The sequence below is a fragment of the Heterodontus francisci genome, chromosome 1, assembly GCF_036365525.1.
Source record: "Heterodontus francisci isolate sHetFra1 chromosome 1, sHetFra1.hap1, whole genome shotgun sequence".
Classification (NCBI taxonomy): domain Eukaryota; kingdom Metazoa; phylum Chordata; class Chondrichthyes; order Heterodontiformes; family Heterodontidae; genus Heterodontus; species Heterodontus francisci.
Window position 1 is genome coordinate 267,220,690 of NC_090371.1, and position 20,674 is coordinate 267,241,363.

Below are 20,674 nucleotides of genomic sequence, written 5' to 3' on the forward strand. Positions count from 1 at the left end.
ATGCCAACCCCCGTCACCATCCCGCTCCTTGGGATGGCATAAAATTCCGGCCTCGCTTTCTTATGATTTGGGTTAAGAGATTGTCGCCTAATTGTTGATATGGAATAAAAGTTTTCATTGGGCAGCGTTACATGGAACATAGCAGTAGTTAATGCTGATGATGAGTTCCCAAATTAGAAAATGTATCATTTCCACTATTATGCCAGCATTAAAAATATTCACCCAGCATTAATCATTAAAATCAGATACAATGCTTACGTCTGGTTGAGTGGTGGAGGTGAAAGTCCTGGAATCATTTAAGAAGCAGTTGAATGCCATGATAGGAGAACAATAAGGTATTTTGGATGAATGAGCAGAGATAACTTCTATGGCTGTCCTCATTGTCCTAGTTTCTTGCAGTAAACCCATACCACTTATTTTGAATAGATACTCAGCAAAACTTTTCAAGAGTCCTTATTTTCCTGCAATTTATTTTATACAGCTGGCTTACGGTTAAAAATTAAACTGTATAACTGATAATTTTCCAATTACTTCACCAGAAAGTCTTGTCCTAGAAAATCATCACGACTCAAGATACCAAACCACAATAACAACTATAATGGAGAACAGGTTACACAACACCAATATTTTCAGCACCATTGCTATTTTTCACACAAAGAGTGACCAGGGCCATATCTACTCTTAACAGTTACATCAAAAATGCATGGTGTTAAACATAGCTGCCATTTCGAACAGAATATTAATAGGAAATAATTAAATTCAGTGGTCTGTTTCTTCCAAAAATAGAAAGTAATGAATTGTCAATGAGTCATGGGTTGGGATTAGCTATTGTAATAAAATTTTTAAAAACTTTTCTAAGAAGTAAGGGTAGGTCAGATGTAAACTGGCATTACATGTTTACCTGTTAAAATATTATTGTAGTTATTGCAATGTGATAAGGTGATATCTAGCTCTGCTGAGCTGAGCTAACATCATGGCAACGGTAATTTCATCCCAGAAGCTGCACAGACCTGATTATGTTTGGCATTGAACTGTAGATGATCTTGTTTATAAAGTGTCCCAAATTTGTGAAAATATTCTGATTTAAGTTCACAATATTTTTTTGTTTTGGTGTCACTTCAAGGAACCGTTCTCGCTATGGATTTTTGACATAATTTTGTTAATGGGATTGCAATTTGTTTTACATCATCATACCCATATACCTTTCTAAGTGCCTAACCACACCTGTCAGGGAATTACCCCAAGTTATAATCTGTTTCTATTTATTATCCCTCCCTCATTTGTATAAAGAGGACTTCCAATTCTTGCATTGTTCCCTGTTTACCATTTATGTGACTGGACTGAACAAAGAAGCTTTGTTCTGCATGGACTAAATCAAATACAATATTGTAGTCTAAATATTGCAACATTTGAACTTTCTTGAACAAGAGTTAATATGAATCAAGGGTTTCACAGGAAGAATCCTATAACAATGTTACCAACCCATTCTAAGTAATGCTTACACTAAAATAGGAGTTAAACAGTGAGTGGTTCTGCCCGATTAACCAAGAAGATACTTGCACCTACTTGTTCGATTTGAGGATGTTTAGTGTCAAGGACAGATGGCAGCTAACAGTGTATGTAAACCACATTACACCAGCTCCAAGACTTTTCACCTGTGTAGAGCAGGCATCAAGTTAATATATAGTCGGGCTTTTGGTTAAGAAAAAGTTAAATTTGTTACCATGAGGTGAATAAAACTTGTTCGGTAAGGGTATGAAAAGGTATGGAACAAGGATGCGTAAATGGAGTTGAGGTACAGATCAGTCATGAACGACAGAACAAACTTGAAGGACTTTGTGGCTTACTCCTGTTTCTGTGCTCCTATAGTCAGAATTCAATTTATTTCGATATTACTACAGTTCTGCATTTTTGTTGATGGTTGGGGCGGCGGCGGCGGGGCGTGGTTTGTGGTGTTGGAGCTTAATTGTTATATCTCAGAACGCAAGTAGGTTAAATCCATTTTGGGATGATTTGGACCTAAATGTGCATCTACGTTTCAAAACGTTTCTTAATGCTTTATAAACTACATGACCAATTTGCATTATGGAAAATGTAAGTATATCTGAGTTATACATAGGTTATTAGAGCTTTATTTTTAACCACAAATGGGCGTTTCAGTATTAGATTTTTTTTAAAACAGTAACGAGTTGAACTGCTCTATGTTCTGAAAAGCAAAGAGCATTAGCGTACAGCCGTGGTGATCCCAATACACTCCGTGTACGTACACTCTCATTACGTGTATTCCAAAGAGGTCAGGTCAAGTACTTATTTCAAAAATCGTGGGCATCCTCCAGCTAAAAAAAAAGTGCCCTCAGCCTAAGGGCGCTGCCTGATTACTCGACCCAGTGTTGGACTGAGCATCTTTAGAAGGTGCTGAAAGGACAGCTCACCGTGAACTGAATGCCGAGCACCCGGGGACATTTTGATCGATCGTTTCAATTGAACTGCTTTCAGAGCCTAGCTGCCCCTCACCCTCCCCAGTCCCACTCAGAGAACATTCCAAGGCTCCTCCTCATAAAGGAAGGAATGACAAGAAAAAAATTGCTGAACCAACAGCGACACTTTCTTTTCATTTATGCAGAAGCTATTACTTCCGTGTCAGAGGCTTTGGATGAAATAGCCTGCCACCAGAGGATTCAGTAACTCGCCAGAGCCTGACTGGGGTCCACTGGTTTCCTTTTTGCTTCTGTGTGTGTGTGTGTGTGAGAAAGTGTGAGTGAGTGTGACAAGAGAGTTGAGTGAGAACAAGAGCCATCATCGTCCCCACTTCTCTCTCCTTTTCCCGGAGACTGTGCTCAGCATGACTGAGGGTAAGAGACACTGGAACAAGGAAGACGATCTGCCGGTGTACCTGGCCAGACCGGGTACCACGGCTCAAACCCCCCGGCAGAAATATGGGGGCATGTTCTGCACGGTGGAAGGTGCCTATGAGAGTAAGACAATAGATTTCGATGCATACAGCGTGGGACGCCGGAGCTGCAAGGCGTCCAGGAGCGCCAGCAGACAGGATCTGTTGTCCCCGGAATCGGACGGGCTGAGTGAAACTGCCAGCGATATCAGTGAGATCTCCGGCTCGGTCATCAGCTCTCCCAGCGAGAGGGAGGAGAGGGCCCCGCTGGAGATCAAACCTGCGACCGGCAAGGAACTGCTCCAGGGCTGGGAGCAGGGCAAGGTACAAGGCGAACCTCCATCATTACCATTATCATTCCCCACCTCCCCCTTCACACACACACAAAAGTTAACTTTCCATTTAGCAATTCATAAGATCTCTCCAATCTAGTTTTGACAATCACTGGGAAAGTTTAATTTTAAACACTTCTTTCATAATTGGATCATTTCAAACTAATGACACAACCTGGGCTTTAGAGTGGCTTCAAATGAACATAAAAGGTGAGGGGAACAAATCTATTTCTGGTTGAAAATGTCCTCCTTCTTTCATCTGGACTGCCTCTTTTGTTCGGGGTTTATTGAATTGGAATCAGCCTGGCGCCACTCTTTCACAGAAAGTTACCAACCCCGACCTGGGGGAGTGGGAGCAGCTGCAGCCCTGCAGGGCCGTTGTGAAATACTCCTGCTTAAAGGCACACAAAGTGTGCCAAAATCATTGGACATGAGCTTCCATTTTTAACAATTCCCCACCCCCTTTCTTGCTGCCTCCACAGGAGCCATTGTCTGTCTTCAACGTGACAACCGCCCCCCGCCCCCAGCCTCCAAGCCTCTTCTTCCTCTCACGTTTCTTTATACAAAGGACTGTACTTCAATTCTCCGGTGCATTCTGGTTCATCGGGTTTAATCAGATGGGGGAGGGTTTCTATTCTACTGGACCCCTGACAGTTCCTGGCCCCCAACAACTCCACCGAGCAAAAATCAAACAAAAGAGACGATCAAGGTGTTCGACTTTGACCACAAACAGAGAGAGAAATGAATTTACTCACGGCTTGCAGTGGTTGGGACGCCAATAGCTTTTATTCATTTCGGGACTACTGGTGATTCAAGGCGTGACCTTAATTGGCACTACAAGACAGCGTGACCTAAACCGGCAGCGGGCTCGTCACATTTTACAGGATGGGTTAGTTGGAGGCTACATTCAATCGGCGAGAGCTGGGTTCGGGGGAGGGGAAAGAGTTGTTTAAATATGGTTTCCCACTACATAGAAAATGATGAAAACTAAATTGTGCAACTATGCTGCTGTGGTGACCCATTGAATCAAACTGGGAGCATTGGAACTTTTGAATTTCATCAGTGTGCCCAGCAATTTCTCAGATAATGAAGCAGCCTGTGCCCACAAACAGCAAGACATGGACACCATCCAATCTTGAGTTGATAAGTGGCAAGTAACATTTGTGCTACACAAGTGCCAGGCAATGACCATCTCCATCAAGGGAGAGTCTAACCACCTCCCTTTGACATTTAATAGCTTTACCATTGTCAAATCCCCCACCAACATCCATTGACTAGCAGCTTAACTGGAGCAGTCATATATATTCTGGCGACAACAGCAGGGCAGAAGCTGGGTTGCCTGTGATGAGTGACTCATCTGAGTCCCCAAAGTCTGTCCACCATCTACAAGGCACAAGTCTGGAGTATGATGCCCACTTGCCTGGATGTGTACAGCTCCAACTATTTTCCCCCCAAAAATGTACTTTATTCATAAAAATCTGTTAAAAAAAAATACATTACAAGACAGTTCAAAACAGCACCAAGTTGACATTCCAGAAGTGCAAAGGAAGTCAGTTTTCTTCAATACAGGAGTGAGTTGCCTCACAACCCTTCCATTCCATTTTACATGCATGTACATTTTACAGCAAACCCATATTTGGTGTATACAGCCCAAGGGGTTTCTGTGGTTCCAGCCCATCATTTCACCATGGCGGGAGGATCTTACTCAGTGGTCTTTCCCCATTGAGCCTTTGCAGTGGCTACCCCAAGCTTTAGTGCGTCCCTCAGGAGTGTCAGTCTGCAACTTTCGGTCGTGGACAACTCTTTGCACTAGAAGACCAGCAGGTTTCGGGCAGACCAAAGGGCGTCTTTCACCGAATTGATGCACTTTTTTTTTTATTTCCAAAATATACTTTATTCATAAAAATCTGTAAAAATTACATTCCCAAACAGTTTAAAACAGCATCAAGTCCAAAAAATGCAAACAGTGCAAAGGTGATCAGTTTCCTTCTATACAGTTATGAGTTGCCTCACAACCCTTCCATTTCATTGTCATGCCATATACATTTTTACATTTACAGCACACAAAATTTTCCCGATACAGTTTGAGGGGTTTCGCATGGATCCAGCCCCTCAGTTCAGCTTGGTGGGGGGACCTTACACTGTGGTCTTTCCCCATTGAGCCTTTGCTGCGGCTGCCCCAAGCTTTAGTGCGTCCCTCAGCACGTAGTCCTGGACCTTGGAATGTGCCAGTCTGCAACATTCGGTCATGGACAACTCTTTGCGCTGGAAGACCAGCAAGTTTCAGGCAGACCAAAGGGCGTCTTTCACCGAATTGATAGTCCTCCAGCAGCAGTTGATGTTTGTCTCGGTGTGCGTCCCTGGGAACAGCCCGTGGAGCACAGACTCCTGTGTTACAGCGCTGCTTGGGATGAACCTCAACAAAAACCACTGCATCTCTTTCCACACCTGCTTTGCAAAGACACATTCCAGGAGGAGGTGGGCAGCCGTCTCTTCCCCACCACAGCCACCGCGGGGGCACTGTGCAGAGGGGGCGAGACTTCGGGCGTGCATGAAGGATCTGACGGGGAGGGCCCTTCTCACCACCAGCCAAGCTACGTCTTGGTGCTTGTTTGAAAGTTCTGGTGATGAGGCATTCCGCCAAATGACTTTGGCGGTCTGCTCGGGGAACCATCCTACAGGATCCCCCTATCTCCTTTTCCCGTAGGGCCTTGAGGACATTCCGTGCAGACCACTGCCTGATGGACCGGCGGTCAAAGGTGTTTTCCCGCAGAAACTGCTCCACAAAGTATATGTGATACGGCACGGTCCAACTGCATGGAGCGTTCCGCGGCAATGTGACCAGGCCCATCCTTCACAACACCGGGGACAGATAGAACCTCAGCACGTAGTGACACTTGGAGTTTGCGTACTGGAGATCTACACACAACTTGATGCAGCCGCACACGAAGGTGGTCATCAGGATGAGGGCCACGTTGCGTACATTTTTCCCGCCCTTGTCCAGAGATTTGAACTTCGTGTCCCTCTGGACCCGGTCCATTTTAGATCCCCAGATGAAGCGGAAAATGCCTCAGGTGACCGCCACAGCGCAGGAGTGGGGTATGGGCCAGACCTGCGCCACGTACAGCAACAACGTGAGCGCCTCGCACCTGATGACCAGGTTCTTACCCACAATGGAGAGAGATCGCTGCCCCCACATGCCCAACTTTTGTCGTACCTTGGCTACTCGCTACTCGCTACTCGCTCCTCCCAGGTTTTGGTGCACGTCCCGGCCCTTCCGAACCATATCCCCAGCACCTTCAGGTAGTCTGCACATAGGAATACCACACCTGTAAGCTTCCCTGCAAGTCATACACCATTCTGACTTGGAAATGGGTTCTTTTATTGTCCTGGGTCAAAATCCTACCGAACACGCCCACATTCACGTGAATGAATTAAAAAATCTCCTGCCTGCTAATGGAAAGTGCTTCCTGAGGTGAAGAGCGTCTGCATTAGACTGGCAGCCTCTAGAAGGAGCTCTTCACCTAACTCCCTCTCGATGGCTGCAGACTGACACCTCCTTTCTTACTGTCGCACATTCAAAAACACATTCCTAAATAAATATTCCTTTCCAAAAGGATCGAGTTTTAACGTAGCGATTGGCAATCCAGTTTAAAGCTGGAACTCTGCTGTTTCTCCTCTGCTCTCACAATAAAGTAGAGGCAAACATGTCCTACCAAGACGGCCAGGATATGCACCGCATAACGGTAAGCTCTTTCTTTATGGAAAGAACGTCGCGCCAGCGTCCCAGTGTGTGATTAAATGTATGTATGTGTGTACCCCATGCCGGTGCTTTTGGTAGGGGTGGGGGGAAGGAAGGGTTTGTCCAGGGCTTTGACCGCATCAACTATGCTAACAAGAGTGTGTCTAGGGGAAGCTGGCATTATGGCGGCGAGGGGGCGATGGCTCTTAGTTTCAGACAAATCCCACCATCTGCAACATAGGCTTCTATTATTTTAACTCCTTGTCATCATATTGTTGATTCCAGTCGGAATTGATGTGCACCTATATATTTTAAAGAGACTTTTTTTTAATCGTAATTAAATGAAAGGTTTTAGACAATATGGGGGATGGGGTTGTTCTGGCCGCCCAGATCTGTGATCACTATAAGGATCGATGCTTTATCTGAACGATCATTCAAATATCTGGGCTTCAAAGGGTATTCCTGCCGCCTGATGTACTGTGAAATGAACCTGATTTAATCAGAGGGGGGGTCATTTGCTACAAACACATCTCAGAATAAGGACAAAAGGTGCAAATATCGTGCGCCGTGTACAATGCTGGGCATTTGTTCGCGCGCGTGAATGCAGCGTAAATGCAGATAAAAGATTGTGGGAATCAACGGGTTTTTTTTTTAATGGGAGGGGCGGATGGGTTCGAGTGAGACAAAAAAAATCTTCAAAGCAGCAAGCGCCATCATTGGAGTATACCTTGAGGGTCAAACCGTAATTAGACAAACTTTTGGGTTTCTTGGATATTTACATTGTGTTAGGCTATTTTATATTTATGTTTAAAATATTTTAAAGTAAAGTTGCTCTCAATAGTTATAGAAAAAAGATGTAACCATGGCGATAACCATTCTCATAGTTATAAGCTGCAGAGATCTTCGCTTTGCTCGGCTGCTGGAGACTCTCTAGTGCGTGGAGAATCCCTTTGCTATAAAATTGCTTAGCACAGTGTGTTCAGAAACTTGCCTTTTATCTCGCTGACTCGGATCAATTCCAGCTCAGACAAGAACAAAAGTCTCTTGCGCCTGATAATACAATTTGGTTATTAACTCGCCCAAACAATGGTGTCACCAAGGATTGTACAATACACCTCTTTTTTGGGAGCATTGTAAATATGATCAGAGTATATCGACTTCATGGGCAACATGAATATGGTTACTGAAGTTTCGATTTTAAGACAGGACGATGGCTAGCTGAAGTGATGGTGTTACGACTGGGGCGACGCCCTGCTCCAGTCCAACTGTAATTTGTGCTGATCACAATTATGCTGTATCATTAGGACACAGTATTATTCAGTTTGAGGCATTTCAAAAGACTAGAAATTTAATTATTGTACTATAAACTGGAGAAGCAAATTTCAAGTCATTCCCAGCTCTGCGACTGTGTTTGTCTTGTAACAGGCCCTATTATTTATTTCTAACATCTGCTTTCAAGCATATACTGTTAAGTATCAATACATGAAAGCTCTAACAAAAACGTGGGGATGGGGGAGTTCAGGAAACATAGACACAAGAGTAGGGCATTTAGCTTCATCAGCTTGTTCTGCCATTCAGTGAGATCATGGCTGCTTTGTGACCTAACTCCGTGTACCTGTCTTTGCCCCATATCCCTTACTACCTTTGGTTAGCAAAAATCTATCATTCAGAGTTAAAATAAACAATTATTTGCCATCAATAGCCATTTGCAGAAGAGAGTTCCAAACTTCGATCAGCCTTTGTGTGTAGAAGTGTTTCCTAATTTCACTCCTGAAAGGTCTGGTTCTAAACTTTTGACTATGCCCCCTAACCTTTGGTAGACAGAAAGAAAGTAATAGTTCCTTTGAAAATTTCAAGTTATTAATCAAATTCCCCCCTTAACCTAACTTCCAGGGAATATAACCCTCGTTTGTGTGATAGGGGAAGAGTCAAGGTATAGTAAGTTAATTTTTGAGGAAGCTTTTAAAGATAAATACAGTAAGGAGAGGGGATTTGAAAGAAAATTCCAAAATGCTTAAACAACATGGTTGAATGGTCCCCTAACTATGTTGGAGCAGAGACACATGGGTTACAGAGTAAGTCCAGAGTTGGAAGAGCAGGGATGTAGTGCTCGAAGTGGCTGTGGATTTAGAGTGAAGAGAGGCTTCAGTGATTTGGAAACAAAGACACAGGGTGATAGCTGAGCGGGACAGTTGTGGGTTTTGGAGTACTAGATGAGTTTGATTTTGTGAGGTGGCACTTGGTAGGTCAGTGGAGAGAGTGTTGGAAAGTTGTATCTGTAGATGACAAACCACTGAGTGAAGGTTTCAGCAATATGGAAAGTGTGGTAGAGGGAGAAATGGGTCATATTCTGAGGTGAAGTCAGCAGTTTTGTTATCAGTCTAACAAAGTTGTGCACCATTGAACTCAGCTTATGTAAGCAGTCAGTTGAAGGATGGGATTCAAGTTTAAGGTATAGGGTTTCTGGCAAGAGCCAAAGTGGCTTTGGACTTGCCACTATTGAGCTTCAGAAAGTGTTTTTGCATCAAGTCATGATGAGCCAAAAAACAGCTGGACAGCACAGGAACAGCTGTGAAATCGAGGCTGATGGTGGGGAAACAAACATTAAATTTCAGCAGCATACATTTGGATGATGACCTCCATACTTACATTATTGTCAAACAGTTGCATGCAAATGAAAAATGTGGAATGTTGGGGCACATCAAAAGGTAACTGTATACGCAAGGGAGGAAAAGCCACTAAAGGAGATATTCCTATATTGGAATAGGTAGGAACAGTGTCATTGAGGATAGGTGGTACAAGAGCAGGGTGTGATCAAGGTTTAGAGGCTACAGAGAGATTGGGGAAGACAAGGAGGGCTAACACATCATGGTTGCAGTTACACAGGTTATGGTTGGTTGCTTTTACGGTGGTTGACTTGGTGCTTAGGTGGACTAGAAAGCACAATGAAAGATCTTGAATAGGGAATGGTGGGAGGGTGGCTATGGAGTTAGATGGTGATACATTCAAGAACCTTCGAGAACATGCAGCAGTTGGAGAATGTGATCAAATTTATAATTTTTGTGTGTCCAAATTGGTAAATAAAACTGTAGCACAACTGCTGATCACTCAACTACCTCACCTGGCCCCATGCTAGCTAATGTTGTTAATGGTTCCTTTTGCTCAGACTTCATCCTTTTTGCCTATAAATAGTTCCTCCAAAAATCCACCCTTGACCAACCTGTCTTCTCCAACTATCATTCCTTTTCTAAATTTACATTCTTTAAGGTCCTCATGTGTTGTTGCCACCCAGCTTGTGCCTCTCTTTCAAAACTCCCTGTTTGCATTCCTTCAGTCTGTCTTCTGTTCTGTTCATAGCACTGATTTCCCTGGCTAAAGTCATTAATCATATCCTTTGTAATGGTGATCATGGTGCATTAACTTTCCTTGTCCTTCTAGATCTCTCTACAGCTTTCAACTGCAGCATCATCATACAGTGCCTTTTCTCCACTAAGAAGGGTCACTGACCCGAAACGTTAACTCTGCTTCTCTTTCCACAGATGCTGCCAGACCTGCTGAGTGAATCCAGCATTTCTTGTTTTTGTTTCTCCACTATGTAGCCCCAGATGACTGCCTTGCCATAGTTTTGCTATTATAGCACAGACTCACCAGAATTATACTGGGACTTATAGGGTTAAATTATAGCACCAGCCCCCACCCCACCAAAAAAGAATGTGGATGCTGGTTCAATTGAAACTTGCAGAACTGAGCTGGATAGATATTTGTTCAGTAAGGATATTGAGGGATATCATGATCATCAGCCATGATTTAATTAAATAATGACTAGGCTCATGGGGCTGAATAGCCTACTTCTGTTTCTATGTTTTAACCAACAAGCACATTTTCAACAATGGCTTCTCAACTCCTCACACTGACTTCTGGAATCCCCCAACTATTTATACTTGACCCTCTCCTCTTCCCCATTTGTGTGTTACCCTTCAATGACATCATTCAAAGGCACAAACCCAGTTTCTACATGTATCTGATGATAGCCATCTTTATCTGTGTTGTCCGACTGCCTGAGCAATATCAGGGTCATGCTTATGTAAAAAAGAATTCTACACAAGCATCAGAAGATCAAAGCTATCATTTTCAACCCCTGCCATAAACTCCATTCTCTCTGAATCCATCTCTCTCCCAGCTCAAGGTGAATGAGACACTGCAATGCCTTAGCACCACGTCAATCTAGAGCTGAAATTGAAACTCCCACATTCTATCCTTAACAAGTCCACTTCCACTCTGCAACCTTATTCATCTGCACCCTTACTTCAGTTCCACTGCTGCTGAGCTGCTAATCCATGCCACCTTTAGATTTGATTTCACCAGTGTTCTCTTTGACAGCCTCCCAGCATCAACCTGCATAAACTTCAACTTGTTAGAGGTCAGCCACCCATATTCTGTCCCTCAAGTGCTTCTTGCCCATCATCCTTGTCCTTGCTCTCTATCCCAAATATGTGCAATTTAAAATCCACGTCCTCATCTTCAAATCTTGAAAATCTACTTCCAACTTGTATCCTTTGTTCTTGTCTATCCCCTCCTAAACCCTTTAGATCTTGAGTACTGTTAAACTGCTTCCGTTACCTGGCCACCATGCCAGTTTATATTGTAAATTATTCTCTCACCTCAGGCATTGTCAACCTCCCTCCAAAGCCCTTGCATGTGTTCAAGAGCAAAATATTGCAGATGCTGGAAATCTGAAATAAAAACAGAAAATGCTGGAAATACCCAGCAGGACTGGCAGCATCTGTGGAGAGACAAACAGAACTAATGTTTCAGGTTGATAAGTTGTTTGCCCTTCACCAGAACTGGGAGTACTTAGAGATGTAAGTTTTTAAGTAAGACAGGGGAAGTGGGGAGGGGAGGAAAGAACAAAAGGAAAGGTCTATGATGGGGGTTGAAGGCAGGAGAGATTAAATGAAAAACAGGATGGTAGTGCAAGGCAAAAAAAAATGGTAATGGGACAAGTGAATAAACAGTAATAATAAGTGAATAAACAAGATTGGTTTAGAGGAGATGTAAATGGGAAAGCAGAATCATTACTAATAGCTACAGATCAAAAAACAAAAAAAAATGCAGGAGAAAATGGGGGCAGAGGTTATTGTCTGAAATTGTTGAACTTATTTTTGAGTGTGGAAGCCTTGTTGAAAGATGAGGTACTGTTCCTCAAGTTTACGTTAAACTTCATTGGAAGAATGTAGGAGGACAGGAAGGTAAGAGTGGGAGTGGGGCAGAGAATTAAAAATGCCGGGTGACTGAAATATTAAGGCCATAAATGCAGACTGAATGGGGTGTTCTGCAATAGTCACCTAATCTGCATTTGGTCTCTTCAACGTACAGGAGACTTGTATGTGTTTCTGCCTTTCAGATCTAAGCTCATCTCTCCTACAACTCCCAACCTCAGCATCCTAATTGATCCAAGTTGGACTTTTGACACCAAATTCCCTCCATCACAAAGACTACCTACTTACAACTGCTATAACATCATCCGCCCCCATCCATGCCTCAGCCCATCTGCTTTTGAAACCTTCATTTATGCCCTTATTATACAAGACTCAAATACTCTAATGCTCACCTGGACAATATCCCATCCTCCACACACTGCGCACTTTCTTTTGTCGATTATTCTGCTGTCCACATTCTATCCTGCACCAAGTTCTGCTCACCATTACCCTAGTCCTCAATGACCGACACCCAATATCTCAACACCCAGAATTAAAATTCTTATCCTTGTCTTTATATTCCCTTGTTCAACATTAGAACATCTCTCCTTGAACTCCATTCCTCATACTCCAGTTACTTGTACATCCCTTGCTTCCTTTGCCCCACCATTGGTGGCCATGCCTTCAGCTGCCTAGGCTGCAGGCTTGGGAATTCCCTCCCCAGTGTTTCTTCAGTTCTTCAAATCTCTCTTGTCATTTAAGACCTTCCTTAAAATCAATCTCATTGACCAAGTTTTTGGTTACACCCTGCCTCCTTCTTTGATTCAGTCACCATTTTTTTTATCCTGATGCCTCTGTGAAACACCTTGTGACATGTAGTCTATGTGAAAGGCATTATAGAAATGCAAGCTGTTGAAAGATGTGTTGAAAAGTACTCTTGCTTTCTCTTCTAGTGAACAAACTGTAGACTAGATGTGGTATGTCATAGGTCATTTTATACTAGAGAATGTTGCTATTTGGCAAAAGCCACTATAAATAGTAAAAGTTGACTTGCAGGAGTAAATTTTCCATTTGCCCCTTCTATCAGGCATTAGCCAAACATTGAGTTACTAACACTTTTCTGATCATTATTAATATGCTGACTACACCTAATTTTATGGTCAGTCCCATTAAGTAGTATGAGTGAGTTCTCCATATTAGTGTTGGAAGCTTGCTGGGAACCTGGGAAATTTTATCTGCTCATCTCTTACAAGAGGTGATAAGTACATTTAAATTGAGGCAGCTACTTAGAGGTGTATGGGGTAAAAATGTTGGTAGTGTCCTCAAGGTTTGCTAATGTTTATAATATATCATTTTGTCTTTGCAAAAGCTGTTTGCATAACAGAAATGCCTGGCAGAAATAGTGAATGACCCAATAAATGTGGAGGCAGGGATTTGAATGTGTCCAAGCATTGGAGCAATGCAACACTCCAACCCCCTGTTTAATAGCTGTTAAGTGAAGCTGGTGCGATAAAATGGTAGCAAGGCTTCTTGGTATTCCATAACATGCTGCCTAGCGGATAGCATTACAGCATGCCTGGAAAGAGGTTGAGAAAGGGGACTTCAGCATCCGCATAGAGTATCGCAACTCTGATACTCATTAGCTGTAGATGTCATTGCAGGAAAGCATAGCTCTGCATCAAACTGTCTGCTCACTTGGAGTCTGTGTAGCCTGTTCTGCATTGCCACTACCAGAGAGATGTGCCTGCTTCTGTTAAGTGGTGTGTGGGAGAGTGCTGGCAAATGGGTGCAGCTTGCTTCTGGTGCAGCCTAACCTGCTTGACATCTCTCCATTGTTTCACCTCTTCCTCCAAAAAATCAGTAGTGTTGCATTGCTTGGACACATACTCAATGCAGAACATTTCTGTTACGCAAACAGCTTTTGCAAAAACCAAATTATATATTATAAATATTAGCAAACCATGAGGCACTACCAACATATTTACCCCCATATACCTTTAAGTAGCTGCCTCAATTTAAATGTACTTATCACCTCTTGTGACATTTCCAAAAGGGAAGGCATTGTACCAATACTGTGGATATGCTAAGAAAATGGCAGTGCCAAAACATTTGCAGCAAGACATCCTGCAAAAGGGAATATAATGAGCTCAGGATAGTGGTTAACAGGACATTTAGGAAGGCAAAAGAGGAAATCTGAAATTAAAATATCAAAAAATATAAAATAAATAGCGAAGTAGTCTATAGGTATGGTCCATAAGTAACAAAAGGAGAATTGAGGTTAGGGTATGGCTACTAAAAGATGAACAAGATTTCTGAGTGGCAGTCCTTGATGTTTTGAATGGACATCTTGAGGTGGCTGCAAAGACAAACTTTTAGGATGGTAATTGACGATGTTGCATTTGATTATTGCAGTATTACTGGTCTTATTAGAATAGGTGCAGCTCAGTCACCATCGTTTGGTTATTCTGTAACAGTATTGTTATTTGTTGTCAGCAGCTGGCTGTACCATCTTATCTTTTTGGTAATGAGGTATTCTATTGACTACTGAAATCATGAACTCAATATTTGAATCCACAAAACTCTTCATGAGTCGTAACCAATAAAAAATGGGTAATTAGAGACCTGTTTATGTGATGGTACTTTCATGACCAATTAAAACTCCAAATAACTCCTGATTGAGTTGCCAATCAATCCAAACAAAATCTCACTATTCTGGAAGCACCGGTTACTTATTACTTAAATTAGCTTTTTAATGACTCTATACTCTCCTGGGAAATGTGTGAATATTAATTGTTGGAACATCTACTTTGCTTTGCTAATTTTTCATATCAAAAAAGAAAAAAGTAATTGTACAACATTAGTCTGCTCCTGGCCAATAGCAACACCGAGAAACAATGAATGGTGACAACTTATCAATTGTACGATGCTTTCTGGGTCTCTTTTAAACTACTGTTTTGTTACTCTTTCTTATCTATTCTATACATTGACAAAAAAACTTTAATAATTTTTGACAGTCCAGAGGATATCTGTTCTTCCTATTCAGAACTGATTATTTCCACCACATTTATTCGTATGCTGAAAAACACTTCATGATCCATTGACTTAACTTAAAAATAACAAAGCATGATTTGAGTGCCATCATCTAAATTAACTTATAAACTCACAGACTATGCAAAAAATGCAGTACAGACAATGCACATTACAGTTAGAGAGTATATTTGGCCAAGGTAGGACTACATAATAATACTGGGTTGCTTGAGTTCAGGGGCCATGTGTAGTCCACAAGTTGCAGTTTGGATACCTCTATTGTAGATTCTTTCAAGGTGGAGGCTAAGGCACATTCTTTAAGGATCTTCTATGCCCTTCTTCCAATGAAAAGTTCCATGAATGCAGAGACCCTTTTATATATTCCTGGAATGTTCTTTATACAACTTGCATGTTTTGTGGAAAGCCTAGTTAATTAAGAACTTGCCTGTAAAGGGTCTAATAACTACATTCTAGATTCCAACGTTGTTGATGAAATACATGAGGTTGGCTGAATTTATAACAGGGTGAATGCTTCATTCTGATGACTATTAATCTAGTAGAACAGGGTTAGGGTGAAAATGGTGGAGTTATGTTTAGATGTGGAATTTATTGTGAGGCAGAATATTGATTTTGGAGTTTAGAATACAGCTCATAACCAAATCATATATCACATGCAGTAATTTATCAAATGAAAATATTAAATTTGTATTCTAACATATAGAGACATTGGAAATGGTCCTTTTTTTTAGCAAAACTTTTGGTTAGTGCTAAGATTGGAATTGTGAAATTTAGGATCCAATTAACATTTCTTGAAATACAATTGACTGGAGTGACCAATTGGAGGCTTGACACAATGTGTGTTATGATTAAACAGATAGGAATCACAGTTGTGGCTAAAGATTGCTACTTGGGTTAAGATAGTTTTAGGATTATCATTATAATTTTGCGGCATATATGAATTACATAATTATTATTCAGTAATGGTGGAGGTTAGGATAGAGAGCTATTACTGCAACAGGATTCTGTAACTAGATATACCTGGAATTATTAGAGCTCCTTATTGTTTTCAGATTTTTTTCTTCATCAATGCTTGAATTATCTTGCTCCTTCACTCCTTAAAAATGGCTTCTGAACATTTAATGAACTCGCATAAAAGTATGTTACACAAAATAGTCAATTCAAAATGGAACAATATTAAAATAGCTGAAGAATGTATTAAAAAGAACAGATTTATCATACAGTGACCTTCCATTTGAGTCTTGGGTAAGAGTCAAGCCCTTGTTTCTAGCACATATGGCCCCTGAACCCAGGCAGTTATATCTCCTTGGTACTCACACTGGGGTCTGCAGATTCCTGGGTGTCATAAATACTTTCACGGGTCCATGATATTAGCGAATGAGCATTGGCTGGGGTCATTGTGCACTGAATGGATGAAGATCAGGTTAATCATTAGCAGCACGTTCACAAGCTTCTGGGTTATTGCTGATCATTGTGAGGAAAGTAGTGACGTCCCATTTCTCCCACAGTGCTGCCTCATTTCCAACCATCATTGCACTCATGCGGGAATATTTCAAACACTTGCAACGTGCTTCTCTAATGACTATCATGATCCTCATCCAATCACCACATGACATTTTGTCAATGAACCAATCAAAAGTCAGGAATTTATTTCTTGTAAGTTTTTTTTCTGTAGAACTTTTTCTGTGGGCTTGAGTGGTGGCAAAAGAAAATAGAGGATTTGGCTTCAGCAGCTGAGACGGTAGGAAAAATGACTGCTTCGAAATAATGAGCATCTAAGGTCTTTGGACTATTCTGAAATTAAACTGCATGCTGGGAGTTTAAAATGATGTCTTGCATCAATTATTTAATTTAGATGGGGGGGTGTCTGTGGTTACTAATCCTTTTAAAAAGGGAGTCATAGAGTCATTACGACACAGAGGGAGGCCATTCGGTCTATTGAGTCCATGCTGGCTCTCTGTGGAGCAATCCAGTCAGTCTCATTTCCCCGCTTTATCCCTGTAGCCCTGCAAGTTTCTTCAACCAAAAAAGTTTGCTATATCTAACACTGGTACATATTAACATACCTAATTGGTAATGCAAATTGATTCCATAATTTTAGAAACATTAGCAATGAATTAGTTGGACGTGCCCTGTCCGCAAGATTACTACACAGCCCATGGTAGGTACCAGCATTGTGTTTCAAAGCAACAAGCTAAGTATTCTCAGTGAAAACAAGCACTTCTTAAAGGCTTTTACTCAAGGAGGGAGTGGGCTAGTTTGTGTTTTTTTAAAATTCATTCATTGGTTGTTGTCAACACTGGCAAGGCCAGCATTTATTGTCCATCCCTAATTTCCCTTGAGAAGGTGGTGATGAACCACCTTCTTGAATCACTGCAGTCCATATGGTGAAGGTACTCTCACAGAACATTAGGGAGGGAATTCCAGGATTTTGACCCAGCGATAGTGAAGGAACAGTGATATGTTTCCAAGTCAGAATGGTGTGTGGCTTGGAGGGGTAAGTAAGTAAGAGGCTCTTAGTTGATTAAAGCACTCATTGTGGGTTCTGAGGTTTTGCAACTTCACACTTCAGGTGGGGAGCCTTGCTTGTTGAGAAACCATATTGGAAATTTAGTTATGCATTGCATGCGATTTTCTGACCATTATCTTAAATGACCAGAGAGTCTGGAGCAATTTGTGCCTGAATTATCAATGTGCTCTGGGCGAGGTGCCTGGCTAATAGCACAAAGTTGGTTATTACTCTTAAGTGCACACTAAGTAATTTAAACGATGAAGAGCCCATATTAGGAAGAGGCCAAGGAGACAATAAAGGAAAGGCCACAACCTCAATTCCCTTCCATTCCCTCCCCTTCAGTTTTTACAGATACTCTCATTCCTTTACACTACCAGATCCAAGCCTTCTAATGTAAAACGTAGTCTTTCTATATCCCTGGATTACCATCAACTATAATGTTGCCAGACTCCAGCACCAATCCCAGTACTCCAAGACTTTAGGAGCACTGTCACTACCAGCATTCACTATTAACAGATCCCCCTCTGGGTATTCTCATATCCTACAGGCCACTGACAAATTCTTGCTTACCCCACAAATGCATTTTCCATTACTTCCAGATCTCTCTCAAATCCTCAGATACCTCAACCCTTCCTCTGCTTCCAAACCATGAGCTCCTCTTCCCCAGTATTTCCAATTTCTATACTGACAACATCTGAGCCCAAAAATACTGTTGAGACAGCCGTGGTATTATATAATCAAAATGCAGTTTCACTTATATTCATTTAAATAATGTGTTGCATTACATAAAACATTTATCCTCCAAACCACTAAAGCAATACCACAACATACACTTCATTAAACCTCTTTCCTTCCACTTCCTATAAGATATACCATGGGAAATGGTTGGTATTGATTTAAAATTCTAGCTGCAGCACTGTAGGAGATGCCATCTTTCGGATAAGACATTAAACTGAGGCCCCGTCTTCCCTTTCAGGTGGATGTAAAAGATTCCCTGGCTAGATATTTTGTAGACGAGCAGGGGAGTTATCCCTGGTTTTATTATGCGCAAATCCCTTGTTATGCGCAAATCAGCTGCTGTTTCCCCTACATGACAACAGTGAGTGACTACACTTCAAAAGTACTTCATTGGCAGTAAATCATTTTTGAGACATCCAGTGCAGGTGAAAGGCACTATATAAATGCAAGTCTTTCTTTTCTTTCTCCTACCCCCATTGGTAAAGCACATTAAAGTGGTACTTCAATATTAGGAAGTCATTTCCATTTTCTAAGGACCTGAAAGCAATCTGTAGGGAAAATATTGGAACACCATTATCTAAAGGTTTGTCATGGTAATAATCAGATTTTCATATTTAGAGGTCCAATCTCTGCTTGTTTCTTAAATTGAAATCAGTATGCTATATTTCAGGTATTTCCTTCATACATGACAGCTATTTAGGTCGGCTATTTAGGTTGCTGTTTCTAGCTGCACAATGTGGTCTTCTGGGCAATCAAAGATTATTAATGTCAGCATGTCTTGACATTGCCCCACATTATGGGATGGTTTCCAAAATATAGTACTAACACAGAAAATTTTTCAAGGTTTTCTCAAGGAAATTCATCAATCCATTATACACAGTTGGGACAGTTCCAAAGCATATTGCCAGAAAATGCCACTTAGTGTGTTTCCTTCTGTTTAACCTGCTAGCCATGAAAATGAACTGATAAAAATATGGAGCTAACATGAGTGGACCACGTTACATTGCTGAAGGATTTGAGTTTGTACGGAAATTTGTATATGTGTATGTCCTGGTACTTTTGACCCAATTTTTGTCCTTTTCTCCTGTAAGGGTTAGGATATCTCTCCTAAATGTCCATTCTTCTTCTAAGAACCAGAACAGTGATTATGCGCTGGTTAATAGATTATACAATTGCCACAGCTGGCTCCATTCCAGAGACATTTAGTCCCAAATATACTTCTCTGCAAATTACCACCAATCATCCATTAATGAATCTTTCCATACTGTGTATAATTGCTGTTTAACTTACTCTGAGCCATAGCTTTTTAATGCATTGACATTAGCCTGCTAATTTGGAGAAAAAAAATTGTCTTGTACTGAAGGTTTTGGTCAATTTTGTTCCCTTTATAGAGTGATCGCATTCTTATTAAAGGTGGGAGGATCATCAATGAGGACCAGTCCTGCTATGCTGATATTTATCTAGAAGATGGAATTATAAGGTAAGCCTCTAGGCCAAGCTCACATATGGTGATGCTTATGGCAGCGAGTGCAGATGCATTTATAAAGTAAGTTGCCAAGAAATATATATCTAAATAATAATCTGGAAGGTATGCAATGCCGTAGATAGTAGCATGGGGTAGGAAATATATTACAGGCCCGTGCGTGCACTGTAAACCTAAGCCTGATGGTCATGTGCAAAACCAAGCAGGTTAACTCCTGTTCAGGCAGTGAATGGAGGAACATGAACACACCAAAGCTTTCAGCTGCTAATTTTGCCAACAGTAATTTCTAGTCTTTCACATGCTGTTGAGTTTAATTGTGTTGGGTTTGTAGTTAGATCTAAGCTTATTTGAGGTTGCTTTGCATGACTGACAAATGTAACCTAAGTGTCTCTAGTGAAGAGATGCTGCTGTAGAATGAGAACCCTTAGAGGAGTTGTACAACATTAGCAAGTAAGTATTTTTTTGCCTGACATCATTTTGGTCTGATTTTTCAAGCCTTTCAACAGGAAAGTGGACCATGTTACATTGTTAGCGTAAGTTATGGCTATTTGGATCAAGTGCCGATAGTCCTTGTAAACCTCTAAAATTCACTAATAATCCAGTACTTCAGCCCATCTGAACTTTTTTTAAAAAAATCAACTAAGTTGTTAAAGTTTTGAATTAATATGATGGATGTTTCAAGAATGTGGGCAGTTTTCACCTTCACTACCTGGCGGTCACCAGGTATGAGTGAG

The 20,674-nt window shown here is 41.4% G+C and overlaps 1 protein-coding gene across 2 annotated transcripts in view; it reads left to right on the top strand.

Annotated features, from left to right (window-relative positions):
- Positions 1–2,044: 2,044 nt before the first annotated feature.
- The window catches only part of LOC137376212 (dihydropyrimidinase-related protein 1-like), a 55,660-nt gene continuing 37,030 nt past the window's right edge, over positions 2,045–20,674 (top strand). Inside the window, exons 1-2 of one of the 2 annotated variants that reach the window (XM_068044336.1) lie at positions 2,045–2,094; positions 19,849–19,937. In XM_068044336.1, coding sequence (XP_067900437.1) covers positions 2,086–2,094; positions 19,849–19,937 — 98 coding nt within the window. In that variant the 5' untranslated portion in view covers positions 2,045–2,085. Of the gene's footprint in view, positions 2,095–6,785; positions 6,969–19,848; positions 19,938–20,674 lie in introns of those variants that run through there. The other variant, XM_068044328.1, reaches the window with a different exon arrangement.